This window comes from Mastigoproctus giganteus, chromosome 1 (genome assembly GCF_048544385.1).
Source record: "Mastigoproctus giganteus isolate SK-2022 chromosome 1, ASM4854438v1, whole genome shotgun sequence".
Lineage (NCBI taxonomy): Eukaryota > Metazoa > Arthropoda > Arachnida > Uropygi > Thelyphonidae > Mastigoproctus > Mastigoproctus giganteus.
The window spans coordinates 53,339,578-53,362,467 of record NC_143575.1 but is presented as its reverse complement, the minus strand read 5'-3'; the positions used below and the strand labels follow the sequence as shown (position 1 = coordinate 53,362,467).

General features: G+C 37.9%; 1 protein-coding gene across 5 annotated transcripts in view; it reads left to right on the top strand.

Moving 5' to 3' along the window:
- The window catches only part of LOC150090801 (major facilitator superfamily domain-containing protein 6-like), a 63,889-nt gene that overhangs the window by 17,541 nt on the left and 23,458 nt on the right, over nucleotides 1-22,890 (top strand). For 2 of the 5 annotated variants that reach the window (XM_090372897.1, XM_090372888.1), the window contains exon 2: nucleotides 16,800-16,911. In XM_090372897.1, the coding sequence (XP_090229023.1) occupies nucleotides 16,818-16,911 (94 nt within the window). In that variant the 5' untranslated portion in view covers nucleotides 16,800-16,817. Of the gene's footprint in view, nucleotides 1-8,770; nucleotides 8,814-10,136; nucleotides 10,163-16,799; nucleotides 16,912-22,890 lie in introns of those variants that run through there. The other 3 variants (XM_090372907.1, XM_090372916.1, XM_090372923.1) reach the window with 3 other exon arrangements.

The window sequence follows — 22,890 nt, the reverse complement described above, 5'->3', positions numbered from 1 at the left end:
GAGCGGGGGTGGTCATTTTATAATGAGACGAGACGAATCAAGTAAATGGATGCAGACGTATTCTGAATGGTTCTGGAAAGATTCTGAACTTCCGGATGTACAAAGAAAGTTCAAGAAATTTCTGGAAACCGGAAGGAACTCGACCTTTTCCTGTTGCACGTCACGTGCAATAGGCAAATGAGAATGGAGATGATGATGGGAAGATAGAAATGATTGGTTGAGGAAAGGAAGGGCGTTACGAAATTTTGAGAAATAAAAAGGGAAGAGTGCGCGAGAAAGGGGATGAAAGTTTTTTTCGGAGAGGTAGGCTCGGGAAACAGTCCCCGAGAGAGTGATTCACCAGAAAGACCAATTATGGTGAGTTGGCTAAACTCTGATAGTTTAAGTAAAGTATAGATAGGTTACAGAAAAGGAAACTTTCTCCAGATGGAACATAGAAGTCCGAAAGCGTCCACCGAGAGGTATATTTAGAAGGACGGCGAGAGATAATGCTCACGGAAGAACACCGGACAACCTTACAGTCTACAGAGAGAAATAAAGTAAAGGGAAGCGACTCCTACTGAATGATCTGGCACAACGAAGAAAGATATGATATCAGGAATGATCGGCGAAGTGGATAGTATCCCTGGCAGATGTTAGCAGTTCCGAAGCTGAAGGAGAGCGATCTCAGACTGATGGTGGACCCCAGTGCAGAGCAGAAAGTCACAGGCCAAACATTTTATTAGAGGGAGGATTCTAACCCTAGAAGTAAGTGCTCAAACAGTTTATGTACCTATATATATTTGCAAAGGACTGTTAGGAAAGATTAGGAAATTAACTGAGATTGTGAGAGCACTTTCAGTAAACTCAGTGCATGTTCTATAGTTGAGTAAGGAAATAATTTTGAACTAGTTTAACGAAGGATTGTTTATAGTTATGGTATATTTACTGATTAATTAATGGAGGGAAAGTAATAATTTTGGACGGGTTAACTTATACAGGATAATTCACTACCAGTGCGACAAACTTGCAGGAGGTGTAGGGGGCACAAAGATGAATCACATAGCATTGCAGGGTCCGAAATGCCTTTGTCTTGCGGTAGAGGACGTTGAACAGGAGGTCGCGTGAACAGCGATCCTGCTGGAAGTCAGCATTTGCAAACCGTTTCTGTTGAAGAAACCAAGTAGCAAAAGTCCTCCGTAGTGGATAATCCGCAGGCTTCAATGATTGGACGTGTTGCAGATGGTATGAACTCATTTGGTTTGTTGATAGTATCCTCCATACAGTGGATTGGGAAATACCCAATCGTTGGCCTATCGCTCGAGTACTCGTACTCGGATTGCCTTCTGCAAGACGTAGGACATTCTCCTCATTGTCTGGTGAGGGCTGATGACCCTCCTATGTGTGAGTCTTGTGGCACAGTTTTATCAATTAGACACATTTTAATCGAATGTCCAGTTTTTAGCAGTATCCGTCTTACCGCTTTTAATCATCTGACTGAGCCATATACACTCAGTCAGATTTTATCCGACAATGACAATGTGTCTGCTATTTTTAGATTTTTAAAGTCAATAAATATTTTTACTCGTTTATAAAATCTACATTTTTCTTATACTTCTTGACATAGTGACCTAACTAATTAGGTCACTGAAAGTTTAAATTATTTTATAAATGACATGGTCTTGGCGCATTATAGCCTTAGTAGCTAATGCGCCAATAAAACCAAAACCAAACCAAACCTCATTGTCTGGCGTCCGCGTCGTTCGCTCTCGATTCATGGTACCTCTCATGAAACAACCAGTCTCATGTAACCTTCTGTACACACGTGTGAAAATCGTATGATGAGGAGCACGCCTGTGCGTGAAACGTTCCTGGTAGAAGCGCAGAGCGGCGTGCCCGTTACAGTCCGCAGCTCCATACGCGAGGTGCATGTCGGCCAGTTCAACGTTTGAATACTCGTCCATCCTACTGCCTCGGGAACCGGTTCGCAAATGCTGACTACCAGCGGGATCGCTGTTCACGCGACCTCCCGTTCAACGTCCTCTACCGCATGACGGAGGCATTTCGGACCCTGCAATGCTATGTGATTCCGATTCGTCTTTGTGCCCCCTACACCTCCTGCAAGTTTGTCGCACTGGTAGTGAATCACCCTGTAGAGCAAGTAGAGTTGTATGTTAACATGAATAACGTACCAGTATTAGGGGAGAGGCGCTGCTAGCCGCAGATAGCCGAGATTTATTTACCTATTTATTTTCCTTGAAAATCCAAGGGTGAGACAGAACCATTACAATTTAAATGGTAGTTTTATTACTGTTAAGGTGAGATTTGTCCAGAGAAACTTATCATTCGGACAGTTGGCTTAAGAAGAAGAGAATTGTATTAGCGAAGGATTAAAAGAAAGAAATGTGTAATAACAGTAGAAATAAATGTGATTGTTTTAATGAACTTTAATTGAAAAATAATATATATATAAACGCAAGAGTGTTACTAGCCCAACGGCAAGAAGAAGATGATGTATAGAAGATCCTAATGACCAGAATCGTAGTTCATGCCATGTATTAATGTCAAGTGAATAATGTGTAATGATTTGCTAAATAATCTATATTTGCATATATGTTAATAAACAAATTGTATATAATGCATATGAGTTGTGTCAGTCATTTTGAACACAGAGCCTCGAGTCCGGGTGAGGAATATAACATTACCGAAACCCCTCCCGAAATGTAGAATCTTCTGAGAGTTAACAAGTCAGGTGCTATGTGGGAGGGGACAAAAAGGGGGGCATAGTAGAGTTTAGTGAAGAATTAATTAAACAAGACAGAGAATACGGGAGGAAAGGAATAAAATTAAGAAAGCAAGTAATAATAATAAACAACAAACGTTCCTCAACCCCACATCTGTTTGGAAAAGATTTGATGCAAACCCTTCCTTGTTGAAACTTCTTGCTGTAGTGCCCCACTAAACTGACAGTAAAACCGGTTCTAGAGTGCTAAATGGTTCCCTTGGGCAAATAAAAAAAAAAAAAGTTGTGTAATACCTGTGGCAACAGTTTGCGTCGGCAACCTTGACTTTGATAGAGTGCCGATGACTTCCTCCGATATTTCCCACATGTTGGTAAACTAAGGAAACGGGGATGAATTTCGTATCTATTTATTAACTACGGCGGTTTCATTATTCGTTAACCTCATTTTAGTCGAATATCAGCCGAAAAAGACAACTTATTTATCTTGTTTTTGTTTCAAGGTCAAACTAACCGAAAACTCTCGACTTCATTCACTAGGACAATGACATGCGGCACCTGCTTCAGGTAGCCACGGCTGTGATAATGCATCCTGCTATTATGGCTCATTTCCTTCTTAAATTCATGTGTCACCTTGGCTGGTAATAGCAAAATTTCAGCATTGTCATAACGGTTAAGAATATTGACACTTAAAACACTAAACGTCCGTAATGCTTGTTATCAGAAAATACACCAGACTAATCCCGCTTCGCGAGTGTCTTTACAAAAAAGCCGGGTACAACTTGCACTTTCAAGAAAACAACTTCAGGATGTCGTTCCTGAACTCGGTACTAATCTTAATTATTATAAATAAATAAATATTCTGTTTATACTCTGGGACAACCAAACGGTCAGAGGAATTCACAAGACAGAATACAAAAAAAGCACCGTATTTAGCAGTCACGGACTTGAATCTCGGTCACTCAACGCGCGCCGGACCACTCGGTTACGGCGGCTTGCAGAAATTAGCGTAAATCGAAACTTTTAATAATCTTTTTTGAAACTGCTTGACCTCACTTATACTAATAAAAAAAGGTCTTTGTTTCTTGATTGTACTAATCTTTTTTTCATCAAATTCAGTTAACTGTTTAATGTTATGATTAAAATGCAAATACAAGTGTTTTACAGCTGCTCATTCTCAAAGATCTTTTGAATTAATTGGTAAACGAACTCGCCGATTAGCTTCATATGATATGCAATGCCCTCAGTGTCGTAACTAGAAAAAGTGGACCCCAATGCAAAGTTAGTGCGAGTCCCCTGAAAATTTTTGTTTTGGTAAAAATAAAAAAATAACAAGACAACGGTAAACGTGTATTTAAAACCTTTATCGATACAATATAAAAACAAAAATAATATTAAATTCTGTAAATATAAAAATGAAAAATTAAATGAAGTAATATATTGACTTATGTAATTTAGAATGGTTTTCGTCTAAATTTGGCAAAATCATTAATTTAGAAACGTCCATTCTTTAAGGTTCTTGTGCTTCTATGCTCTAAAACACTTAAATACTTTTATGCTAAAACTTCTATTTTTACTCAATTTTTTTCTGTTTCAGGCAGGGGGTAATTATCAGGAATAATAATTGCAATGCGTCATGCTACATCTAAACTGAATTATTTTTAATCGATGTTTGCAAATTTTTACAGCCACCTGCTTGGTAATACGTAAACTGCGGACAAATTCACATGTATTATATATTGTTTATTTAAATAATTATTTAAATGAATTATTGTTTAAATAATTATTTAAAAAACTTAAATAATTTTTAAAATACTTCGTTCCTGAAAATACAAAATAAATATAGAAATAATAATAAGCAATTACTCGGAAGAGGGGGTGCTACGTGGTTGGTCATCTTTTGGGAATGAATCAAATAAGACACTAATATATCACGTGGAAGACAAGTTGTTTAATACATTGAAAACACTTCAGCAATTTGGCAACGTTTGAGAAGTCACTGTTTCCTCTTCTTGACCTGTTGGAAAGGCTCCTAGATGGAGAGCTGTAAACTACCTCTAGTTCAAGCCTCTTCCATTCCAAATCCTATTAAATTCTGACGAATAGAAATTCGGCAATTTTTTTTCCCCATGAAATATCCAGTTATTGCTATACATAATGGAATATGTTTCGGATGTTTAATCGTCACTCAACAAGGAAATATCAGATTGACACCAACTGATGCACCGATGTCGCCTCACGCCTATCCACTACATCGTAAGCATCACGTGGTAAAGCATTGGTAAATTCTCATTGAGTACAGTATACAAATTTTGTAGACATCATTTGATTATCGAATGCCCCTGAAATGTAACACAATGCGTATATGACCTAACATGCTGGTTCAGATATAAGTACCTTGTATTTTAATGTAAGTATCGGTTCGGATTCAGTTTCAGTATTTCTAGAAACTGATACAACTGGAAGGGGAGGGAATATAGGGAGATTCTGTGTAGAGGGAGTTCTGTGTTTTGCACAGGGTTGTTCACCTGTGCAACATACGATCTGATCTTGGAGGGAAAAATCACTGCATGCGATACTCTGTTTCAACCTAAGTTGACACCACTGAGATAGGTACAGGATTTCTTCACATAACTATCAAATAAGATTGTAATAGGTGCATTATGGCCTTAGTAGCCCTTGCACCAATAAATCCAGCAAACAACAACAACAATCTTCACATAACAAATGGCGTGTATTAATACGCCTTGCTTATTACAATCTGTTCTGTGTTTTGCTTTTTTCTTAGTATAACAAAACTTTAAATTCTAGTCATCATCATCAGTCATTTTCAATCCACTGCAGGATGAAGGCCTCTCCAGCAACTTTCCAGTTCCTTCTGTTTTGTGCAATGGCCATCCATTTACTACCCACAAACTCATGAATTTCATCTGTCCATCTCCGTCGTTGTCTTCCAGGTTTTTTCAAGCTCCTCTTGGGTACCATTCTGTTATTTTCTTAGTCCATCTGTCATCATGTCTTCGAGCTGTGCCTGCCCAAGACCATTTTAGTTCTTTAGTTTTGATAAGAATGTCCTTTACTTGAGTTTGCTGCCTAATCCATGTGTTTCTCTTCTTATCTAACAGTCTGATTCCCAATATAATTCGTTCCATTCTTCACTGTGTAGTTCTCAACTTCTCTTCCATTCTTTTGGTTTTGTCCAAGTTTCACTTCCATAAGTAATGGCGGGGAGTATACATTGGTTCATTATTTTACGTTTCAGACTAGTTAAATTCTAATATGTAACAATATATGTTAAAAAAGAAATATTAAGGTTAAGTCATCACCTGCTATTATGGCTCATTTCCTTCTTAAATTCTTTAATGACTACTAAATAAAAAATAAAATACTGTATATATGGCAGGTTTTGAAAGCAGTGCTTCATGATATTCCAAGGTCAAAGAGAAAGATATCAAGAGAGTGACGTCAGTTTTACATAAGGATGGATATAAAATTAACAAGGGGGAAAAAATTCTCTTTATTGTGCTTGTTCTTCCCTAAGTTAGTCTTACACGATAATTTATAGATTCAAAGTTATATATAGTTAACTGCTGTTAATACCATTAAACTATTTTTTGTATCTGGAATTTTTTTTTTTTTGTATCTGTAAACTATTTTTTGTATCTGTAAAGATAGGCTTTTCTTTGGTGGCAACTTAGGGCGAAACAGAGTATTCGTTAACGATAGAAATAAGATTATACTTCTAGAAGTTTTTAGTTCTATAAGACGCAAGGAAATTTTAGGCAACGTTTTCATGACAAAACTACGTCTTATGGTCCGATAAATACGGCAGTTCCCTATCCGCCTTACATTTTTTACTCCTGGTAATATCTGTATAGCGAACTCCCCCTTATGTAACATATAGGCGTTCACTTCTGCAGCTTTTCATACAGTAATTTTTGCCTCTTGAAAAATTTCACGTCGACCTATGCGATGTCTTTCCAGTTGTCCCGAATCATTGAAACTTCATTAATATTGCCAGTTGCGCGTTTCTTCACTTGCACCTGTTCGTCCACTGCTTAATATTCCCCCTCCCCGACTTTAATTTACTTGTACATTTTCCCCCTTCCTACTTAAAACTGGATGCAATATGGACGGAACTTTTTGCGCCAATCAGGCTCCTAGATTATAGCTGATGCATTTCTCATTTAACATTGCAGTTAGATATTTTAGAAAATTAATTTTTATTTATTCAATTGATTGCTAGTTACAATTGCCCCTTGTACAGCATGCAAGGTTATGATGGCGAAAAACGCATATTTTTATTGTACACAATGGCAGATCTATCATGGCTGGAATCGTCTAGTTTTTAACGAGCATTTCGTGCTCGTTCGCAAATATTGTGGAGGAGAGGGAGAGTGCAGAATTTGTAGTTTCACTGCTGACTAGACGGTCATCGCAGCAGAAAACGTAGTACGGACTCCATTGCTGAATAAAAAGTAATAAAATAAGAGGCGGTTCGATCGAATTTTAAATAAATAAATATCCCTTTATTCTCGAAGCGGCTGAGGCCAGAAGAGTTCAAGAAAGAATCTTTAATTACAAATTTATCACGACTGCTTAAATGTTAAAATTATTATTGGCAGCTGTAATTTCAGCGCCCAGTCATATAATGGCCTATGCATTTTTTTTTTTTTTTTTTTTTTGTGGTGGGGTAGTTTTTAGTTACATTTGATAGATTTCCACAAGTTCTTAGTTCCTTGATTTACATCTATATCTAATTTCCAATAATTCATCTAATGACCCTTAATCCTCGAGTAAAGAAATTTGTACATGTTGCATAGGATTAAAAGATTAACTGTTCACAATTTATCTATGCCGATGCTGGTAGTGACGAATCAGGACAAAATCACGCCCATCTCTGAATCAGATGTATAAATACTTCGGAACGTGATGTTACTCAGTCCCTGAGGCAACTCCATGCTATAATCTCAAATTATGAGAAATTAATGACCAAACCCTTGTCTTAATAGAATAAGCTTTTACTTTTACTGTTTATCTATTTTTTAAATAAAATGCAACTTGTTTATTGTATGATGTGTACATACCCCTCGAAAAGTTCCTACTTTATATTAAAGACCTCAATTCCAACTTAAAATGTAAATACTTCTTTTCGTATAATGTTATATACATTCTTGTACTGTACTAGGAAATATAGGCGAAGAGACATTTTTGACACCTGATACCAGCGTTGGTATTTTTTTTTTTCTCTCTCTCTCTCTCTGGATTGTGTATATTTTCAGAAAGAACTTACCAAATAACGTGGGTGCAGTACTTCAGCTGATTTCTTGCCTGTCTTTTACCATAATTGCGTTAATTAACACAACCGAAATGTTATCTGTCATTGGGAATTCTATCCAAAATTTGTTCGTTTTTAAGTATGTTCCAGAAAGGTTATATAACTTGAAGGTCAGTTCTGGAGAAATCCTGTATTTTATCATACAAATCTGAAAGGGAGTGGTCTGTATATTTTCCCCTTGCCAAGCCCTTCTTCACGAAATTCCTTATATCAACAAGAAACTGCATGTGTTAAGGGGAATTTTGATTTTCGAAAAATATTTAATAACGAAATATGCAATACCTGCACAGTTAACAGGTAAAGTATACAGGAAATCGTCTTGGTAACTTGAAAGTTATGAATATGTAAAAGATTCCGTTGTTTTTTTTTTTTTAAATAGGATTAGGTGTAAATAACTGGTCGCAGATTTGCCACCTAATGTGAAGTAAATGATTAAACGGGATTGTCGACACAGTTTTCAGCGCCTTTTGCCAACTTCTGAGAAATTTCCTGTGAGATGACGCTTAGCTCACCTGCTCCAACGCACTGTTCTACCTTAAGTAATACGTCGTAGAACCTGGAGCAACTCTCTTACTTTCAAGGTCAAGGTAGCCACACAAAACCGTCCAATAGGCCCAGCTACTTACGCAATTCTTTTTTTTTCTCTCTTTTCCTTTTTATCTATACTACATCTATGGACTGCGCGAAGTCTGAACCAGAATCATACTGGTAATAGTCATCATAAGTTCAGCAATTCGGTGGTGCTCATCTTGCAAGGTAAGGTTCATATGGCATTTTTCTTTTATTTTTATTTATAAAATCCGTCAAGACCTCACTAATATAATTTGTAGTTAGATTAAGTGAAAATTCGAAATCGGATTTTCATTTAATGAAATTAAAATGAAAATCCGATCGAACTAAGAGTGACTCCATACGTGCTGTCAGTTTGAAAGGTTCTAGGTTACTTTTTAGTGTACTGTATGATAAGTCTTTCGTGTGGAGTTCAGTTTATAAGAGAAAATAGGGCAGAAGCATCGTACTTTGCGATTTCCAATATTCAGAAAATACTGTATATTAATTGTTAAATATGGTAAAATTTAGTAATGGTCATCTTCAACATTGATTAAGTCCGCAGTAGGTTTCTTTACGATTACTTTTAGTCCACCATATCAAAATTGTTTTTCATCTGTCAATGACTTTCTGTATGGTAATAAATATGGTTTGGAGCCATAGATAGCTGATTGTGCTACTATATTAAAGTCAACCGCTACATAGTAATCTCTCATTCGAGTTGGCGTTAATTTACAATAAGTAGAGATAGATATTACACATTTATGTTAATATAATAATTTCTTTTGGCTTATTTTTTTAAATAGTGTATGCAAATGCGAAGTGTATCTTGTTCTATTCGTTCACACCAAGTTGGACTGCCGAGTAGATTTTAGGTAGCCATATACCAGCTGGAAAGAATAAACGTTGTTTGTACTCCAGTACGACCACATAGTTTAGGAGACGTTTAAAACTAGTCATTTTAACAGTATTATCATTAATCGTATTTGACGTGGACTCTAACCACGCTAAGTGGTTCGAGCCCAACGCTAAATGGCTGAAGACAGTTCATGATAACTCAAACTCGTGTACTACTTGCTCTTTTACTTGGACCACTTGGCAGCGTCCAGTAACACTAGCTGAGACACTGGTTATGTTTTCAAATTGCTTTCTAGGAATGTCTTTAGTCACTTATTAGACGTGGTCAAAATCCATAAAGATAACATGTGCGAGTGTGTGGTGTGTGTCTCACTCACGCATTTGATTCCTATAGGACATGCAATGACCCTCGCAGTTTGTACGTTAGATAATTATAATCGCTGCCCTTCACATCTAAGGAAAATAGAGTTCGAAACGGAAGGAATGATAATTGGCTTTTTTTCACACAGTGGCTGTGTTAGTCGGTCGTCTCAGGAGAGGGTTGCATAGTTGTTCCCTCCAGGAAATTCGATTTTTCATCTAGCAAAATAGTAAGCCAACTACTGCAAACAGTGAGAATATTCACTGTTTCATTTGTGGAATTTATGTACCTACTCAGGCCGTTCGCCTCTCGGCGGTAATTCTTAGCTGAACAACAGGTAATAGGGGGGAATACTGTCTAGTAATAGAGCTATTACAATATTTTTAAATTATTAATAATAGCAGAACTTTAATTCTGTGTATTTATTTATTTGCAAATACGGAAACTTTTTCTATGTAGGTTGAGACAAACTGAAGTTTTGCATTTCGATTTTATTTTAATTTTTTTTATGAAGCACAGTTTGGTCTATCATGCTTTACATCCCATTACAGAAAAACTCATTTTCTTAGGGGAAATGGGGATTCTCTTTAATCTACTATAGCAAAAAATAAGGTTTGTTACGACTGATACAATATTTTTAAACCTTTTCCGTAGTCTTGAAACGCCTTAAGTATTTGTTTTAGCATCTTTTATAGAGGAAATGATGCTATTCCGTCCCCCTGCCTCTTTCTTTTCCACCGCTTTAACAAACAGGCTAGCGTGCATTTGCTTAAGAAGAGAATTAAAGGCTATAAATATTTATTTCACGTTTTTATCATTATCAGAATTTCAAATGAGTGTACTTTTGTATGCGTAGAATGCTTCAGCCATAAAGCATTACGAAATTAAGCTATAAATTGTCTTTTTTAGTAAAATTAATTGAACTAGTAAATGTAGTAAATGTTTAGTAGATTCACCGTAGCAGAATATCGTTGATAATTTCTTATGCATGGTGAAAATCGTTTACCGTAGATACTCGACTATAAGTGGAAAAACGTTGAATGTTTTCAAAATCAAAAATTATTATTATTTTTAAAATAATTTGATTTTATTTTGATCTACGGTAACTTATAAAAGTAACGTTTTTCAAGCAATGCTCTCACAATAGAGTCGAATTAAAAAAAATAATCTTTCATTGCACATAACCAGGTACAGTGGGCAATAAATACCCATCACAGTCTACAAGGCTACGGATTTGACAAGTTGAGTATACCTCAACATACAATTAGAGATTAGCAATGAGGATATTCATAGGTTATGTTAATAGTCAATAATGGAAAGTTAGGTGTAATATAAAATAGGTTAGCAATTTTCTAAAAGTGGAAAGGTAAATTATAGTTAAGGGCAAATTGTGTGATATTAACATTACATAAAATTAGAAAAAATACACAAAAATAAATTTCAATTTAAACAACAGCCACTGTTAGTTTTTTTTACGTCATAGCTAGGCCGCCGTAGCCGAGTGGTCATGCGAGCGGGTGCATAAGTACACGTCCCTTGAGTGACCCTGGTTCAAGCCCGTGACTGCTGAATACGGTGCTGTTTCTTGTGAATCTCTACCTTGTGAACTCCTCTGACCGTGTGGTCGTCCCGGAGTATAAACAGAAAATTTATTAATTTTTTGTACCAGTTCCCAATTAGATAGTTTATCAATTGGATTGGAGAAGCACGCGCACTCGTTTTGGTGGACAACTGCTTTAGGCTTCATTACTAGGATCTGAAGGACACACACGAGTGCAATCAAAGACGAGCTGTTTACATACTGAGTAAAGCGGACAGTTGCTGAGCGTCTATATCCAGATTGGGTTGCAAATCTATACATATCAACTCTGATTCCAATATTTGAATGGCCGGTAGTGACTTAAGCAGCAGCGTTGGAGTTGACCCCAAGGATTGTGCATGGGTGCGTCAGGTCAGAGATCCCAGAAATTTGAGGCTGGTTCTGTGGTAAGGAAAAACTGGTAGTTTCATCCGACGCTGCAGAGATTAAATGAAAGTTTATTTCATATTCATTCACTTAGGATGTCGATTCATATGCCTTCCGATTCGTTTACAGCAAAATATGGGGAGTAGAATCCCCACCCCCCATATGCTCTTGTTTGAAAATCAAGAACTGTGATTCACTCACATAACAGATCATAGGGCGATTCTAATTTTTCGAGATACATTTATGAAAAAACAAATTTTTTTTTTTCATGCTTTGCTTAGGCATTGTATACAATGCCTATGAATTTTATATATTGCCTAGGCAATCTATGAAAATGAAGTTTTTCATACTCTACCGGGCATTCTGTGTAATTCCTGGATTCGGCACTTGCCAGTAACTGTAAGTTATCAATCTTCTGAATAACAAAGCTAGGTTGTGTTTAAAGGACATACCATGTCGTGCCAACGGATCACCGGGCTGTTGATGTGAGGAGAAAAAAAAAAAAGTCGCTTTCGTCATTTAACCCTGCCTCTTCTGTTTGTGGTCTCAGTAATTTTTATGATTGCGTAATTATTTTAACATTTTCAGTGTGATAATATTTTTGGCGATATTTTCCATTCAGTTTTTCCTTCCTTTGTATGTATTTCCTTGTTTAACTAGGAAATTCCATCGGAACATGTGGAAAGTGTTTCCAAATAATTCAGCCACACACAAATGCCACATACCGTAATGAGGACCGTGTTAACATGAAATACTGGAAGCGACCGCTTCATGTTTGGAAGGAGGGCGGCATTTTATAGTTTGCATCGATAAAACTCCGCCTGTTTAAGTCTTGACATGGCCCTAATGATAATCGTAAAGGTTAACTGCAGAAAACCAGACTGCTGCATTTTTCACTTCCGACATCTCAAATCAATACAGTATAGCAAAATGAAGATTGCACAGAAATTTTTTCTAAACGAAAATATAAAAAAGCTAAAGCTAATAAAAAAATAAAATAAATAATGGGGTAAAGTTTTACACTTTGGAAGTGGCCTTCAATTAGTTTATCGAATAAGACCGCCAACAAAAGTATGGGAAAATACGCTTTCAGTTTATGGTTATTAAATATTGTTATTTGAAGATTTTGGCAAGATATGAAAGTTATAATAGTGTGACTAAATTTAAGCATTTTGAGAAAAATTCAACTGCAACTTATCACGCACACATCCATAATGGTATATACTGTATAATATTTCAACCATTTCGCGACTTTGCTGCTTCATCTGTTACTGTGATTTCATCTATTTTCCGATTTTTGTATGCTACGAAATTTTTAATTTCTACAGCTATCTATAAAAATTGCCTTTAAAGAAAAATGAAAACTAAATAAAATAACCCCATGAGGCAACTCTTAATTTCTGCTGCAAAATTTTGCAACAGTAATGGCTGCTATATAAAATACTTATGCATTAGTTTAGGGTGTCTGGATACGAGCATTGCAATTGTCACATCTGTTTTAGGAAAATGCACTTGAAGAATTTGCGCACCGTGCTGGTGGAGCGCTTAGAAAACTTTGTTATTGTTATTTGGGGTTTTTTTTTTTTTTTTTAGGAGCATTAGCAACTAAGGCCATATTGCTCCGGGGATATGCGGTGATCATTCCCTGACCTTTCCGCATCCTTCGTATTTGGTGGTCACGGGCTCAAACCCCGGTCTAATCAAGAAGCGTGTGCTACGCACTGCTGCTCCTGGCTACGAAGGCGCCAAAATTTTTTCTGCTCTTTTATATATATAAGTTTTTGTTTGCTGGCTGTCATAATTTTTTTTTTTTTTTACAAACAGCAATGCAAGTAAGGTGGGTGAAAACTTCAATCGTTGTTTGTGCACTGGAAGATGCACCTTAGAATTCTGATGACATTTAGTACAAAAACAAAGTGAGATCTTCAGTAACTTATGGACAGAAATACTGGGGTACAATACAGTTGGGTTGCTATCGTCGACATGGTCACAGCTACATAAATACGAGATGCGGCCTCAGGAATAATTTTCAGTGAACAACTTCAGAATTAAAGGAAAGTAGTACTTCCCCTAGAACTACCGCACACTTCCTTTTCCTTCTTCCTACTGGCTTTCCTTTTATTTTTCATTAGTCAAGCGTATCGCAAGGTGAAAATATAAACCTGTTCCAGTGAATGCTTTAATTTTCTAAATGATGTTTAAGGCGTCGATTGATAGAGGAAACGCGTGCATCTCAATAAAAAAAAATATTCTTTCGCATCAACAAATGAATTGAGATAATGTGATACAGGAAATCTCCTTTTCTGTCAGTAATTTCACAGGTTCAAAACTGAAGTTTGCATATTCAGTAAATTATTTTTTTAATATCAAATTGGTCGTTTTCCTTAACTAAGCTCCTTAACTAAGGCTCAGTGGAAATTACGAATTCTCGTCCTTCACGAGATTAATGACATATCCCCCCCCCCCGTTCTCTTTAACAACAACGCCCAACCAACCAATTCTCCCCGACCTTTCGGACCTAGCTCCTTGTGGGTGTAACGTGAGTGCCCGCCCCTGCTGCGAGGCTAAATGATCATCGTGTCAAATGTTTTTTGGTTAGTTTTTATTTCTTTTGTGTTGTGGATCTCTATTGGTGTTTGTAATAACTAACTGTATAATAATGGTTAAGTTGATAAACACAGTCGAGAACAAGACTTATATGTGCGAGAGCACGGGGATGACTGCTGATGGTTCATCCAAATGAAATGAATTTTTGGACTTCCCTGTGTTGGTGGAGGAACTGGCGTTACAGTAGTTTCGCCACTGCTATAGCTTAATCTACAAGCTGAAATACCCAAAATTACATTTACTGAATACACAATGCATTCAAGTTAGATTTCACTTATTTTCAAAATGAAATGAAATTAACTATTTATACAATAATGATATATTAGTATGATCGTTATTACATACCATTAAATAAGGAAATTGCTAGAAGTAACTATAGTAGTAAGAACTGTGAAATTTAAAATTGGTATTTCTGTATTACAGGAACTTTACTAGCAGTGATAAGGAAGTGGTTATCCCATTGTAGAAGGCAATGGTTGGGCCGCATCTTGAGTACTGTACGTAGGTCTCATTTTAGGAAAGATGTAGATCTGTTGGAACGGGAGCAGAGAAGGGAACGAAAGGGTGGTCTTACCAAGAAAGGCTTCATTTTGCAACGACTGCAGAGTAGACTGCGAGGTGATCTGATTGAGGTTTTCAGCCTTTGAATGAATTGAGCAAACTCAATGCTGTTGGCATTCTTCCTCTTGTTCAGACTACACGCATTCAGTCCCCCCCCCTCTATCTGCATACTAGCGAATGCCCCACACATCCAAATCATGAATTTCCAAATTATGATTTTGCCCACTCTTTCGGAAGTGTGTGTGTGTGTGTGTGTGTGTGTGTGTGTGTGTGTGTGTGTGTGTGTTGTTGTTCTAGCCACCGAAATCCCAAGAAACTAAGTGGCAGGATCTGCCAGAGTAAAATTCAAACTACGGGGTATCTGGTCTGCCCCCACGGGGGCGAAGCGTGGGCAACCTCGAGCCTCAGCAGGGATCTGGCGGCTAAACGGCCAGAAGAACAAAGTGCAAAGTGTGTTAGTTGTCTGACGGCAGCGGGGGTTGCCCCCCATCTCCGCGTTGTATTCTTTGTAAGTGACACAGAACTCTGGAGGCTAGAGATTTAAAAAGTGTGTAGTGTTATGTTCTGTTGTTTCTCTGACAATTTAGCCGTTGGGCCCCTATTGGGACCCACCGTTGCCCACACTTTGCCACGAGGAGGCAGGTCAGGCACCCAGTAGATTATTTAAGTACTCTGGCAGGTCCCGCCACCTATTTTCCAAGGATTCATTGGCAAGGCCTAAAAAAAAAAATGGGGGGGGGGGGGTTTGAACACTACAATTTGGAAAGGTCGAAAGAGATTTACGAGAATTTTTTGACGCTGATTACAATTTGGCGGCATCGTTAGGGGCATACTTAGTCGGTTTAGTTAGAGTGGGGGAGACTGGGGGGGAAACAGGTAAAAGGATGAGATGATAGAGTAGACATCCCCAAAGAGGTCAGTGGGGACGAACCCCACCAAGCGAAGTATGGGGGAGACAGGGAGGGGAGGGGAGGAGACAGAGACCGGTCAGAAGAACAACGGTACACTACATTACACATCTCAAGATCCATGCACTTTTAAATCTCTGGCCTCTACAGCGAACTGTATCAATCACAATGAAAACTACGCTGAAATGGGGGAAACCCTGGTGCCGTTCGACCCTAAACACACGCTACACATGAGGGAACAAAAATCAAATTGAGGAAGGAATGGTTGCAGGATAGCCGTGCAGGTGGTTGACTGCTGGAACAAACTTCCATCTGTTGTTGTGGAAATGGATAGTTTGAATTGGTTGGAGGGGATGGACTGGTGATGTGGGAGGTTTTTTTTTTCTTTTTTTTTTGGCTGATGCTCTATAAGCTTGCTTTCTTGCACCATATGCCACTGCTGTTGCTACTACTAATAATAATAGGTCGATGTCGATTCTTTTAACTTTGGGTAATAATCCTCATATCTTGCCATGGCGCATAACAGCGTTTGTTGCTAATGCGCAAAAAAAAAAAAAAAAACGCTAAATAATTCTAATTTCTCAAACTTTAAAATCGACTCGTGAAACCAGCTATACTTGTATTTGTTAGCGATATTCCTAAAAATTACAAGTTTGGATAGTTCAAGCGTCTCTAATGATCTAGTTGCGTTAACGATAGTGAAAACATATTTTGTACCGGGCTGAGCTGAAGTTAAATAAACCAACCCAGTCGTTAATAACAAGGGCTTAAGATTCATGTTCATTAACACTCCAATATTTATATAGCTGCTGTAATTAACTCTGTCACAATTTTTTAATTTATTGCTACATATTTTGTGTACGTCAATGATACTGTGATACTTTAACACCTCTTTCATTATTGATCTAATAGTAGCGTTGCCTTTGTCCTAGGTCAGAATAAGTTGAAGAATGGCAGAGAAAGAAAAAAAGAAGAGTCACCGTCGATGTGGAATCAATATGCGTTTTCTACCCCTTAAAGTCCACTATTTTCTTTACTTTGGTGGTAAGTTTTTTTCCATCCTTGATATAAAATACTTCACAGTGATAAATGAAGTTATGTGCAAAATAGTTATGAGCCTATGTATAATTATTCCTGAAAATCTAATTAAACTGTATTTTTGCATCCTTAATATAGGTTGGATAATTATGTATGTTTTCTACAGGAAATTGTTATAGTTGACAATACGGATTTTCTTTTTGGTCGAGTGATTACTGTTAAAAGAAAAATGTCAAGCAATCTTCACGATTGGTCTACTCTCACACGTTTCACGCAACAGTGAGGCTTTTTAGAAATATATTTTGGGGTGAATTTAATTACAGTTTCCGTTCTTCAGATCTAGCTGGTACTCCATGACAGTATATATTGGTTTTATCACTTGTTTCGAGAAGTCTGGGTACGGAGACGGGAGGAACCCTTTAAATGCTCCCTCAGTTGAGACTGATCACAAGCGAAGGAATAGGTTGTTGGTAAACACACGGTTTGTTAAGTGTGTGTTTACATAGCTTAAGATGCTGATGCATTTTAAAAACTACCACCAACAACAATTAACTTTTGCATCTACTGTGATATTTTGTATCATAATCGATGTCCCATTCTGTATTGTATTATTGATTTAAGTTATACCCCAGTCTGTTGAAATGAAAATTGTTACATTTAATTTTAAAAATAGTTGAGCGGGTATCTTAGCGTGCTCTTCCAAATTATGAAGTTAAATCATATGCGCAAAAGATTTAAAATTACAAGTACGGTAATATATAAAATATACAAAGCTTGAAAAGGTTAAAATTAAAGTAATTAAAACAAGATATAAATTACAACAGAACCATCACGTATTAGCGAGCCCCTTTTGAACCGCTTGAGCCCCTGGTGAACGATCTTGTTGGGGGGGGGCTTCATAGTTTTCCTTTTGTCACATCTAATATTACACCCTCGAAGTCCTGGTAACACAATAAAACGATGTGAAATGTGTGACCTTTCGCCACTAGACACACACAGGTGGAAAGGGGCTTGTTACCCCCTCTCCACAGGTCTCCAGTAGTTTATTAGGTGGCCGTAGCCGAGTAGTGAAGAGCCGGACTGCAATACTGTAGTACACGCTGTTTGAGTAAACAGGGATTCAAGCCCCTGACTGCTAAATACGGCCGATCTTCCAATCCACACTGGACCAGCGTAGAAAATATGGTCTTTCCCTCAACGTGGCTTGTTGAGGAGGCCTCCATTCTGCAGTGGATTGAAAACGGCTGCAGATTTATACATTTATTATTTAATCAGTTTAGATTTTGGCGCACTTACTTTGTATATTTTATTTGTTTTTTTTTTATGTATGGTTACAACGTACAGGAATCATTTTAGAAGTTCCCCGTACTTCCAGTTACTGTACGCATGACAGACAAACGAAATCAATAAAAACCGTAAGCCACATTTATCTCTGACAAGCATAGTCACCACCAAGATCAACGTTCCCTAATCCTTGAAGCAGACAATTAGTTGTAGAGACGTAATCGTCCTTGGCAGCACCATATGTGGATTGGTGCTGCCAACGCCAAGAATTGACTGTGGAATACTGGAAAAATCAAGTACATGTATTCCACAGTCGATTGGAAAAAAGATCATGTGGTTTGAGTCTCAGTTTCCACTTTTTTTTTTTTTTTTTTTTTGCACCAGAGGTAGGGTGAAAGTGTATCATGAAGCCATGCATCACGACTGTCTGGTATTCAGCACTCGAGCGGCTAGAGGCGGCATCATGGCATGGGATATCCGTATCTATCGGACTGGATACGCTCATTCCACTAGAAGGTCGTGTTACCTCCAGTGAATATCTTTCTAACATATAGGATCAACTTCACCCTGTAGTGCTTCATTTTTACCCGGATTGCGATGGATTCTTTCCAGGCAATAATGAAACTATCTACCATGCACAAAATATATCTGAATGGGTCTAAGAACATTCGCAAGATTTCCAGCATTTATCCTGGCCGCCTATTTTTCTAAAGCTGAAGCCAATTAAAAATGTCTGGGATATGTTAGAAAGGTTATTTCGGCTTTGCAGTTCTATACCAACCACGGTACAACAGCTGACAAATATCCTGATGGGAGAACGTTCAAATGTGGAGCTGGAGTCCCTCGTACACCTAGTGGAATCCATGCCACGACATGTATGGGCTGTAATTCGGGCAAAAGGTGGCCCTAGTAGATAGCATTACAAAATAAATAAAGGTTTCTAATTTTTTGGCCAGTGAGTATACGATGGATGGAATATAAGAACTCCACTTAATGGGGTGGGGATAGATCACTGTTGTCAACCATTATACAGGGTGATTCACTACCAGTGCGACAAACTTGCAGGAGGTGTAGGGGGCACAAAGACGAATCGGATTTACATAGCATTGCAGGGTCCGAAATGCCTTCGTCATGCGGTAGAGGACGTTGAACGGGAGGTCGCGTGAACAGCGATCCCGCTGGAAGTCAGCATTTGCGAACCGTTTCTGTTGAAGAAACCAAGTAGCAAAAGTCCTCCGGAGCGGATAATCCGCAGGCTCCAATGATTGGACGCGTTGCAGATGGTATGAACTCATTTGGTTTGTTGACAGTATCCTCCATACAGTGGATTGGGAAATATCCAATCGTTGGCTTATCTCTCGAGTACTCGTACTCGGATTGCCTTCTGCAAGACGTAGGACATTCTCCTCATTGTCTGGCTTCCTCGTCGTTCGCTCTCGATTCATGGTACCTCTCGTGAAAAAACAGTCTCACGTAACCTTCTGTGCACACGTTCGAAAATCGTATGATGAGGAGCACGCCTGTGCGTGAAACGTTCCTGGTAGAAGCACAGAGCGGCGCGCCCGTTACAGTCCGCAGCTCCATACGCGAGGTGCATGTTGACCAGTTCAACGTTTGAATACTCGTCCACCCTACTGCCTCGGGAACCGGTTTCACTACCAGTGCAAGTTTGTCGCACTGGTAGTGAATCACCTTGTATACTGGAATTGTCATACAGAAAACTTCTGAAATACACCTTTTAGTGATTTTCATAATACAAGTTTTGTTAAGATTTTTAATTTTTACACGGTTTGCATTTTATAGTTTTCAGCTTGACCATTTTATTTTATCTGGTTCTATGGACAACCAAATATTAAACACTAATAAATGCATACAAAATATATAAAACGAACACAGTATTCATAATAAAGAAAAACAGAATTACATGTCGTAAAATTAAATAATATAATAAAACTATATTATATCCAATGCCCGAAATGGATGTTATGTTATTTGTTGTTATTTGATTTTTTTAGGAGCATCCTCCGTATTTGATGGTCACGGGCTCGAACCCCGGTCTAATCAAGAAGCATGTGCTATGCACTGCTGCTCCTGCCCGCGCCTCCCTAGCCAGGTGGGAAGGAGCAGCAGTGCGTAGTACACGCTTCTTGATTAGACCGGGGTTCGAGCCCGTCACCACCAAATATGGAGGATGCGGAAAGGTCGGGAATGACCACCGCATATCCCGGAGCAATATGGCCTTAGTTGCTAATGCTCCTAAATAACAAACAACGCTGCTCCTGCCCACCTGGCTACGGAGGTGCCGCCCGAAATGGAAGATATTAACTGTAACGCTGATATGATATTTGGCATACAAAATAAGATTAAATATAGCTTTTGTCAAAAAGTTTTTCCAACACATACAAACATTATACTCCAGTTTTTATTGGTTTTGGAATTCGGATCCCATGATTAATTTCACATGAGCCCGAACTTTTAATCAGCAATGACCATCTTAACATTTTGGAAAACTTTAGAAAATAGTTGAATAACTGAAATGCTTTAAACTTAATTTTCGAAAATAAATTTTATCAAACCAAACGCCATTCTTTAATTCTAAAGCCGATTGTCTTAATTTTAGATTATATAACGCCTTGAGTACTGCGTACAGGTCTGGAGGCCTCATTTTAGGAAGTATGTAGATTTGCTTGAGCGTGTACAGAGAAGGGCAACAAGATTGGTGAGGGGAATGAAGAGATCCTCTTACCAAGAGAGGCTTAAGTTCTGCAAATTGCAGCGGCTGGAGACTAGGCACCTGCGAGGTGATCTGATTGAGGTGTATCAGGCCTTAAATGGGTTGAGCACGCTGAATTATGATGGGATTCTTCCACTTGTTCAGATTACGAACCTAAGGGGGCATAAATTCAAATTGAGGAAAGACAGATGTAGAATAGATGTGCGGCAATTTAGCCAGCGGGTGATTAATTGCTGGAACAAACTTCCATCTGTCGTTTTGGTAGTTGATAGGTGAAATAAATTTAAGGAGGAACTGGAGAAACATTTAGAGGGAATTGTTTTGTATTTTTTTTTTTTTTTTTTTTTTTTTTGGTGATGCTGCATAAGCTCATACACTTGTTTTCTTGCATCACATGCCACTACTACTACTACTACTATTTACAGTCTGGAAATGAAACTGATATTATAGTTTACGGTTAAAGAAATTATAAATCAGAAAATAATAGTTTCCTAATTTTTGTGATTGACGAAAATCTGTGCAAGCAGATTACGAAGATGTTTTATTTGATGATTAGAGAATCCTTAACACATGGAATAGAAATAGGCAGTTCGCTTAATGTCCACCGAAATAATTGTTCTGCGTAAAACGTTTGATGTTAATTGTTGTGTTTGCACACTACAAGTGCCTAGTTATTTCTTACTAATCTATCTAATGGTGATGTCTGTGAAGCAGTAATAGCATAAGTGCCGAGATATGTTACTGGAGGAATCCAATGTCTGTACTACCCCTCTTATGAAGAAAAGCATAAATTTCCTTTTTGGAAACTCGTAGTAGTGAAATAAGCAACTCTTGGGAAGTGTCTTCCTGTACTGTGGAGGCCGACTATAGGGAAGTTGGTTGTGCTCACGAAACATCTGCAGAACAGCAATGAAATGGGGAGCAGTTAACCTTGAGCCAGCCGAAGGAATTAGCGACGTTTCATCCAGGATCCAGGTATATAAGGAGACATGACATCTTGTTGATTATTACCAATTATTATTTTCCCTTGCATGTTTAACTGGTATGTTGTAACCACTAATGTTCAATTTTTTTAAATGTCGTAACGAGGGCGATGCACACAATGAAACTGTTCGTTAGTGATTATATATGCTACACTAATTGACCGATTTTTATTTCATATTAATGGTACGGGGGAAAAATGCATATATTTCTTACCCAATTGCTTCCCTATTTCCTTAGGATTCTCTAAGGGTTATCCATTGTAATATTGAAAAAAGTATAAAGCAGCCAGCTTTGAAACAGGCTTTAATTTTTTTCCCTTCTTTTCCCTGTACTAGTCTGTATAATTTGTACTGCGCGAGAAACGCATGGTAAATCATAGTTGTCAGTAAAGAGTTTCTGTTATATAGAGAATTTCTTTAGACGTGTCAAGGCATCCACTAGCTATTCCACGATGCATTAACGCTACAATTCCACCCATTCTCATGAACAAACTATTGGTCTAAGAAACGCACTGCTCGCGTAAGCAGTCGTTACCATGAATTATATGAGTGTGCTAAAGAATGACCTTAACGCCTGTACAATTTCTCTCCACTATAGTTATTCCTAGCCCCATCTTCGGCAGCTGGCATTAAGATGCCACCTTGATCATTCTGAAATAGAAGCTGTAGACTTGTTGTTACACCATATGTGTACGCCATCTCCAAATATTTTATGACTTCATACAACATGTCCTCCTCACCTTTTATTACCATTGAATACATTATGAATAGTCAGACTAATAGAATAAACTTATTTGCGAAAAGATCCAAACTTCCCGAACGCTTCCTCATTCATTTTACAAATATGCATAGTCTCAGTTACAATCTCAATTATGTCCATTTCCACTTAGTCTGCCAGGCCCAACTTACTTTTTTTCTGACAGAATCTCAATTATCGGTTGATTCACCACTGCGCATCTATATTGTCCTAGTTATTCCCTGTAC